Below are 9330 nucleotides of genomic sequence, written 5' to 3' on the forward strand. Positions count from 1 at the left end.
TGGTAACTGAGACAGAGTGGGGAAGGCATGCCGATGAGGATGGAGGGTGAGAGGCCGGGCCATAGTGTGCGGTCTCCTAATCTGGGTTGGGGCCGGGAGAAGACGAAGAAGAGTTTGGATTTGATATCCTGCTTTATCACTACCCTAAGGAGTCTCAAAGCGGCTCACAATCTCCTTTCCCTTCCTCCCCCATAACAAACACTCTGTGAGGTGAGTGGGGCTGAGAGACTTCAAAGAAGTGTGACTAGCCCAAGGTCACCCAGCAGCTGCATGTGGAGGAGCGGAGACGCGAACCCGGTTCACCAGATTACAAGTCCACCGTTCTTAACCACTTCACCACACTGGGAGAGGCTTGCTTCACCTGTTGCAGGGCCGCTGCAGTTCAGGAGCTGTTGGATGTTGGCGTTATGCAGGAGCTGGGCACTGTGGAAGAGGCTTGCTGTGTGTTGGCAGGGATCCTACTTATGGGGCGATGGGCATAGTTGGGTGCCAGCCGCCTGGGGCCCCTTGTGTGCGGTGCCCATTCCGCGGCTGCTGGCCATGTACCACAGCAGCAATTAGCTGCAGCGCTGGAGACCATGCCTAAGAAATGCTCTCCTATGCATAAAATCTAACAGTAAACTTCCTCCTCCTGATCAAGAAACCAGTAGATAATAGACCAGTTCTTTCTAGGTTGCTTAAGCAGAGACACAGGTAAACCAGATTATACATTGCTAGATATTAGAGCCATTATGTTAAGAATAAAATAGGATGCAGGCATTTCATCTCAAAGCTTGCTTTTCAAAACAATAATGGTATAGTCATGTGAATTTTAAAAGATTATGCTTAGCAACCTTTATATTAATTGGCAACTAGTCTAGAACCTGAAATACAGATGTGCAAGGCATGTGATGGTTGGAAAGTTAAGCGCTGTTTGACAGTGGAGCAGTCTCCCTTGAGAGGTGGTGGACTCTCCTTCCTTGGAGGTTTTTAAGCAGAGGTTGGATGGCCATCTATCATGGATGCTCTAGTTGAGATTCCTGCAATTGAAGGGGGTTGGACTGGATGGCCCTCGGGGGTCCCCTTCAACTCTACAGTGCGATGATTCTAATGCCTCTACCTGGCCTGATTGCATCTTGTAGTTAATCCCCTGATTTCGCACATGTCTGAAGAACAACAGAAGGAAGGGAAGGGCTGGCTGGCGCAGCCAGACTCTGAAAAGTTCCTCTTTGTGGAAGTTGCATGCATTTATTTGGGGAGCGGGAGGGTGGGAGGAAATGGATTCAGGAGAGTTGGCAAGAGGCGGACACCTTTTCTTATTGTCACTCTGCACAAGCAGTGGCGGGAGGAAGTCTCTTGCAGGATGCAGGTGGGTTCCAAGAAGGAAAAATTAATGGGATGATTATTTTTTATATAATATAAACATTTATTTTTTTTAAAAAACAACCAGCCTGGAAATTAAATGTGACTGTCAAGACCTCAGAAAACAAACTTCCCTTGGGGAAGCACTGAGATGGTGTAGGGAATGGACTGTTGGGGGCCGGGGGGGGGGAAGGGCAAGCATCAAGAGGGGCTTTGCAGATTTATTTTGAACCACTGACTACAGCATCCAAGGATGACCATCGAAGATCTGACCCAGCAATATTGGTTTGGGAGGGGTGGCAGCATATAAAAATCCATAGGGACCTTCTGGCAGTTCCTTTGTTGAGAGAAGTGAGGTTACAGGGCAGAGGGCCTTCTCGGTGGTGGCACCCTCCCTGTGGAACACCCTCCTGTCAGATGTCAAAGAAATAAACAACTATCTGACTTTTAGAAGACGGCTGAAGGCAGCCCCGTTTAGGGAAGTTTTAAATGTTTGATGTTGTTTTCGTGTTTTTAAATATTTTGTTGGAAGCCGCCCAGAGTGGCTGGGGAGACCCAGTCAGATGGGCAGGGTATAAATAATAAAATAATTTGTTGTTGTTGTTGCTGCTGCTGCTGTCATTGGAGGCTGTTCCATTATGGCCCTCTCCTGCCTGCTTCCTTAAATTCAGACGAGGGATTGACACTGGCTGTCTCCTCCTTAAATCTCAGGGTTGTCCTTGTAGAACTCGCAGAGTTGGAAGGGACCACGAGGGTCATCTAAGTGCAACCCGCTGCAATGCAGGAATCGTCCTAAATGCTCCATAACTGCTTTCATCCCCATGTGTGTTTTACAGACTACCAGTCTATCCAGGCAATTCAGGCGACGATGATCCTCTCCACCATCCTCTGCTGTGTGGCCTTTTTCGTTTTCATCCTCCAGCTGTTCCGCCTAAAGCAAGGCGAGAGATTCGTCTTAACATCCATCATCCAGCTGTTATCCTGTGAGTACCTCCTCCCGGTTTAAGGATCTGCAACAGCCCCTCTCGAAAAACAGAAAGGAGTCCTGACAAGGAGCTGTCAAGCCAAGGCTAAAAAACAACAACACCCTAAGCAGCACATGCTGGATTTGGGCACAACGGGAGTGGGGTTTTTCTGAGTGGAAAATCCCCCTGCTCAGAGGTGGCTTGTTCCTAAGTTCCTAGCGTATGTCCACCCAACTAAGCCAGTACAGTCGTACCTTGGATCCCAAATGTTGTAGCGTGCGGATAGTGATTCAGCAACTGATTTCAGCTCTCTGACATAGCAGGCAGGAGACAGCTTCTTCATGTAACACTATTCAGGCAAACAAGACTGGGGAACTGAGGAGAGGGAAGCTACATTTATAGGGAAGGAAGACTGGCTAGAAAGGATACATTTTGGAGGGAACAATCTCAAGCAATCACAAAGCTGCCTTTTGGTGGGAACCGGTAAGACTGAGGATCCAAATGCAGCAACTTGAATGAACCAATAGTAGCTGTTCCTGCTGGAACAGGAAGCCAGTTACTTTCCCCTAATGTGAATACAGACAATAGTAATACAGATATGATAACCCTTGAATCAATACACAACACCAAACGCCTTGCGAGTCGAATGTTTTGGCTCCCCAACGCCACAAACCCAGAAGTGAGTGTTCCGGTTTGCAAAAGTTCTTTGGAACCCGAACGTCCGACGGGACTTCCTCAGCTTCAGATTGGCTGCAGGAGCTTCCTGCAGCCAACTGGAAGCCGTGCCTTGGTTTCCAAATGTTTTGGAAGTCGAACGGACTTCCTGAATGGATCTGTTCGACTTCCGAGGTATCACTGTATTTTGAACCTGGTACTTGTTGGTGGGCCTTGTGGGGGGGGGAGTAGTAGTAAATTCCCCATTTGTGACCACCTCCTAGTGGGCAGGGCGTAGCTGTCTGAGCTGTTAACCCTGTAAGCTCACGACCTCACATTAAGTTCTTAACCCGAGGTACCACTGTAATAATAATAATTTATTATTAATAATAAATAGTCATAGATCTCACAAGCCTGAAGTTTGCCTGCCCCCGATCTAGAGCTATATAATGATCTGCTCTATTTGCTGAACAATAATTCTTCTTTATATGGCTGTCTATATAATATGGCAGGAGGTGCCAGGGAATTTGTAGTCACAAAATGGCTACCAGGGGATGAAATGAGGCAAAATAAGAACCTCCGAAGAGACTGCTGGATGAGGCCAGTGGCCCATCTAGTCCAGCATCCTGTTCTCAGGGTCCAACCCCTGCCGGAAAACTGCCGAGCAGGACCCGAGCAGGAGAGTGACATTCTCCCCTCCTACAGCTTCCGGAAATGGTATTCAGAGACATTACTGCCTCCATCTGCCCAGCATAGCCGCTGTGGCGAGTAGCCCCTGATATAGTCTTCTTTGTGAATTTGTCCGATCCTCATCTAAAGGCATCTAGGATGGCAGCCATCACTGCCTCCTGGGGGAGCAAATTCCTTAGCTTAATTCACATTTAATTCATAGTGCAATGGATATTTACAGAGATCTTTCATGAGCGCCACCAGAGGTACTGATGGCGCCAGATTGGGGACGCATTGCAATGCTGGGTCCCCACCAATCCATGACTCACATTGCTCTAGCTCAGGCTTCCCCAAACGAAGGCCCGTAGGTGGGATACGGCCGGAGGGACTCAGTTTTCCAGCCCCTGGAGACCCCCGCCCGCTCTTATCGGTGCGGCGCGGCTGCCCACTTTCGGGGTGCCAGAGCACCAGAAATAGCTTGTGTGCATGTGCAAGCATTATTTCCGGTGCACTACCGGGTCAGCGGAGTGCCAGAAATAGCTTGTGCGCGTGCGCACGGCCTCCGCAGACCCAAAAGTGCACCAGAAATGTGCGTGCATGATCGGTGCTGGAGGAACCGGCCCGAGGCCGGGTAAGTTTGGTGACCCCTGCTCTAGCTCTATGGCAGGAATGTGGTCCTCCAGAAGAAGCTGGATTCCAACCACTGACTAGGGCTGATGGGAGTTGGAGTCCAGCAACATCTGGAGGGCCACGTCCCCCATCACTGCTCTGTGCAGGTAAAGGGGTCTCCTACTTTCGTCAACATCATCTCAGTAAGCTTTTATTTACCATATTCAGTATTTATTTAAAATATTCATTGCACTTATACCCCAACTTTCTTCTACCACGGAGCTCCAGACAGCAAATGCGGGGTTAACTGGTGGCCTCCCCTGCGGTTGCCAGACCTCCAGAGTTGGCTTGGAGTCTCCAGGTTTGCCTGGCAGGCAGAGGGCTTGATTCTCCAGGTGGGTGAGAGTCCCTTTAATAAAAAATATTGAGAGGACTGCATATACAGCTTTCAAGCTTCAGACCGGCATAATCCAGCTGCAAATTAGAACCATAAAATTGTAGTTACAAGGGGCCCCAAAGGTAATCTTATCCAACCCCTTGCAATGCAGGAGTTCTGCCCACAGCCGTCCCCGAGTGGTCTCAAACCACCAACTTCCTGGTTAACAGCCACACACACTGACCCATTGTGCCACAAGGCAGCACAGTCTGGGGAAGGTGCTCCCCTCCTCTTCTCCCAATTAACCTCCGTCTCCAGGGCCCACCCCATGACACCACTGGCGACTTCCCCGTGACATTGCATGCCCTTGGATTGCATCCCAGACTCTGAGATTTCTGGGGCCAGACCCGAGACCTAAGTCCCCCTTATCCAGGCGCTGATTAGACCCAGACCTCCTTGACAGCAAGATGGTTTCATGGATGCTTAGTGCTTCTTCCTGGTTTCTTAAAAGAGATATTTCAGTCTTAACTTGCTGAGAACACCAGGAGGCTGGTTCCGGGGGCAGGGCTATCCTCAGCCCATTCACGGGCTCTCCCCCTTCTCTCCCTTTCCCAGGTCTGTGCGTGATGATCGCCGCATCCATTTACACGGACCGCCACGAGGAGTTTCACGTGGGCCAGCAGTACGACTTTTTCCAGGTGTCCAGCGGGCAGTATGGCTACTCCTATGTCCTGGCGTGGGTCGCCTTCTCTTTCACGTTGCTCAGTGGAATCATGTACCTAATACTAAGGAAGCGCAAATAAAACTCCAGCAGCTAGTTGGAAGGGGGAAGAGAGAGAAAAGGAAACGGTTTGTCCGTTTCGCAGTACTGGGAGTCCAGTAACTATTTTGTATATAGCAGAAGTGCGGTTTTGTAGTAAGGAAAAGTTGTTGTCATTTATTTTTTTTGTCCTGCCGCGGCCCCCTTCCTCCTCCTTCTCCCTGCTTGGTGTCGAAACAAGGACTATGGGAGAGAAAAAACGCAGGTGAACTGGAACAGCTAACCCCCCCCCCCAGGTGTGGGTGGGGTACCTTAAAGGCAACCCCTGCCTATGGTAGTCTCCCAAAAGCCTTTGATTGTACCTATTCTTGTGTTGTTTCCTTTTTCTTATACAGCTTTCAAAACAGGTAATGTTACTAGGCATTAACAAAAAAAAGCAACAACAGACCCCCCCCCCAAGCTGGTTATGGCTCTGTAGGACAGATGTGAAAAGCTGGCAGAGCACAGTAAACATTACTCTGTCGCTAGCAACATGTGCTCAGCTGGATGTCTGGGATTATTTTGAGAAATAGGGATGTGGGGGCAGATCTGGCCACAGAATAATTCTGTGGGTGGGGTGGGGTAATCCTGCAGCCGGTAGTTCCTCCAGTGATTGAATGCCAGCCTAGGAGGTTCTTTCTAAAAAGCAATGGTTTGGTGTGATGCTGGCAAGCTCAACGCTAAGGTTCTGGGCTGATCTGAAGGGTCCATTTGGTCTGGCGCAGTGCCAGTGTGGTTCCTGGGCATGGCGTGGGGGGAGGGCACAGGGGCACAGCCTGCTCTAAATCCAGCTTGGACACATCTGCCCATGCCATGCTTCGAAATAATTTCAGTTGGGAGTGTCTTAAGTTATCGCCACGGAAGATAAGTGTTCTGCTGCCATAGGTGTGTAGTGAAGAGCCCCGAAAGGTTCAGAGAACATTACTTGTCTAAGGCTGAAACAATTGCTTTGGGACAGATCCTCTTCCTGCTGAATCCCATGTATCCAGAGCTACCTCAAGAAGTCGCAAAGATGTTTGCTGCCTTGATCGACTTCCCTGTGTTTTTGGAAGAATTTAAATGGAAAGGATGTCTGTCTTTGAGAAGGCCCTCAATCCCTCCACTCAAAAGGGATCCTAGGTAGCAGGGCTGTGGAAGGGCCTTTTCCCCTTGCGTGGATCATGGAGAGCTGTCAGCACAGTGGCCGCCAGAAAACAAATAACATAGCCAAGTTGTTTGGGGTTGGCAAAAATCATTGGGGGACCAGATATGGCCTTTAGGATTGCCATCCCTGCTGTAGGCAATATTAGGCTTAGGCAGGGCAAACCTTCTGACTCAGAAGAAAGCATTGGGCACCCAGCTTGATGTCGTTTTAGCAGGAAAATGTCTGTGCTAAAGCACAGCTTCCCTGCTTTGAGGTAAATACAGCAGGCAGGAAGAGTCAATTTTTATTTTTACAATTAGGAAAGAGCCACCCAATACCGGCACATTATTGCAGAAGAGTTTGGGATTCCTGTTTGCCCCAAATCACGGCTTCAACCAACCGACGAGCCAGTATTTGGCCAACTATCTGGCATATTTGTTGGCAAATATATCGGGTCTTTCCAATCTCAGTCTGACAAATTTACCCACTAACAAGTCACCTGGTTTTCAAAACCCCAGAGGCTCTTATTATATTAGCAGGTGCAGAAACCTAGAATAACCTGCTCTTAAGTATCCCATATTTCACCCAAGAGCCTTGTTCGTATAGCTACAAATGTCTGACCTCCTTAACAAAATAGAAAATTCTTTCCAGTAGCACCTTAGAGACCAACTGAGTTTGTTCTTGGTATGAGCTTTCGTGTGCATGCAGATATCTGAAGAAGTGTGCATGCACACGAAAGCTCATACCAAGAACAAACTCAGTTGGTCTCTAAGGTGCTACTGGAAAGAATTTTCTATTTTGTTTCGACTACGGCAGACCAACACGGCTACCCACCTGTAACTCCTTAACAACAACGAAGATGGGCTTTATAGGGCATTAAAAGATATTAATGGAAAAGGACGACCCATCGATCACTAAGGCTGCAAAATCCTTCTCTCTTTTCCTAGGGTATCAGCCCCATTAAACTCAACAGACTTTCTTCTGAGCCAGCATGCTTAGGATTTCTCTGTCTGCAGGGCTGTCCTCAGCTGATCTGCATCCTCTTACTTGAACATCAGCTGCCTTTGGAATCATCATGCCATCCAGTTTAAATTAAATGTGCGTGTAGCTCATTTGAGCTCTCAATACGAGGGACCTTTTAGAGATTTCAGAGAACGTGCAAGAATGCAGCTATTTAACAGACAACCATTGTGAGCGATGTGGAAGGGCATTTTTTAGTGGGAGCGCTTTTTTCCGTGTGTTAAGTATGTTTTCTTTCGCATCTTTGTACGGCCACTTCCCCTATGCAATCCCCCTTTCAGCTCTCAAAATGGTGCTCCAGAAAAACTGCCCTTACTATCAGCATTTTTAAAAGGTATCTCCAACTTGAAATGTTAGCATTAAAGGGGGGGTGTTTTAGAGACTGCAAACCAAAGTTTTTGGCCAAATGGATGAACTGGTGACAACTCATTTTAAGTAAAATAGAAAATTCTTTCCAGTAGCACCTTAGAGACCAACTGAGTTTGTTCTTGGTATGTACACGAAAGCTCATACCAAGAACAAACTCAGTTGGTCTCTAAGGTGCTACTGGAAAGAATTTTCTACTTTGTTTCGACTATGGCAGACCAACATGGCTACCCACCTGTAACTCATTTTAAGTAAATCAGGCCAAGTTAAAAGACCAAGTTGATGATCCCAGCTCCTCCCAGAATCACTTTTATGCTCCTGTATGGAACATAGAACCATGCAGTGACATCTTTTGACTGGCTGGATGGGGAGTGAAGCGATAGAGAGAGAAACCTTGTGACTTTTGCATGGTTGGGATAGACCCTACTGTGCAAAGAGAACCAGATCTGTTGCTCCACCCACCATTGGCATTAAAGCCACTGAAAGGCTGCTCACCCTCTGTTGCCGTTTCATCCTCCTCCCTTGCGTCAGTGTTTCTTCCCCCTCCGCTCGATCCCAGATTTATTGCACCATCCTCCCTAATCCCCAGACATTCCGTATGTAGCCACACATGCATTGTATACAAGAATCTGCCCCACCATTTATTCTCTGTTCAAAAGAATGAACTAGTCTGGCCAGGTGTGTTTATATAGATAGAATTTGTATTTATGTAAAAAAACAAAAAAAAATTGTACCTGTACATCCGTAACATTATGCCAATTACATTTTCTGACCACTTTAATAGAAATTTGAATTGCAAATCATAATATAACCAAAGAATACAAAAAACCCAATTCTGACAATGCTATTATTGCCTTTGCAACTTGCCTGGGAATAATAGGCACTCCTTTGTACGTTAGTACTACCATTTTTCAAGTTCTGGGGGTGGGGGAGATATTGAGAAATCCAAAAATGTTTAGCGGAGGACAGTGATTGTCAAGACTGCTAGCTTAGCTCTACCGACTGTGCCTCAGTTGTTTTGTATTTTATATACCATCTGTGTACAAGGAAATAAAAGTTACAACCAGTATTGTGCCGATACCGTGCTGCACTTTGGTTTCTTGACAGCATCTGCCTAAACGCTGAAGGGAAGGAAGCCCAGCATTTTTTAAGGGATGCTAGACATTAAGAGGTAGGACTAGGTGGGATTGTACCACCCATGCACACAAACGTCTGCCGAGTTCAACCAAGCGTTCCGAGACGACCAGCTTTCATTTCGTTCTCAAGCAGCCTTCTAGCCCTCAGGTAGAAGGCATGCCTCTGTGTGCGTCTTCAGAATTTCAAGTGTTCAAAGGCTTTTAATTGCTTTGCCTTCTTGCCCCATGACTAACAAAAGCAAAAAAAATTACGTGCACTAAACAGCTAGAGG

At 47.5% G+C, this 9330-nt stretch overlaps 1 protein-coding gene across 1 annotated transcript in view; it reads left to right on the plus strand.

The window, feature by feature from the left end:
* EMP2 (epithelial membrane protein 2) overlaps positions 1-7168 on the plus strand; it is a 30214-nt gene extending 23046 nt beyond the window's left edge. Inside the window, exons 4-5 of the mRNA XM_033167597.1 lie at positions 2178-2324; positions 5230-7168. Coding sequence (XP_033023488.1) covers positions 2178-2324; positions 5230-5417 — 335 coding nt within the window. The 3' untranslated portion in view covers positions 5418-7168. The remainder of the gene's footprint in view (positions 1-2177; positions 2325-5229) is intronic.
* Positions 7169-9330: the final 2162 nt, after the last annotated feature.

Source organism: Lacerta agilis, chromosome 13 (assembly GCF_009819535.1).
Source record: "Lacerta agilis isolate rLacAgi1 chromosome 13, rLacAgi1.pri, whole genome shotgun sequence".
Taxonomy (NCBI): Eukaryota; Metazoa; Chordata; class Lepidosauria; order Squamata; family Lacertidae; genus Lacerta; species Lacerta agilis.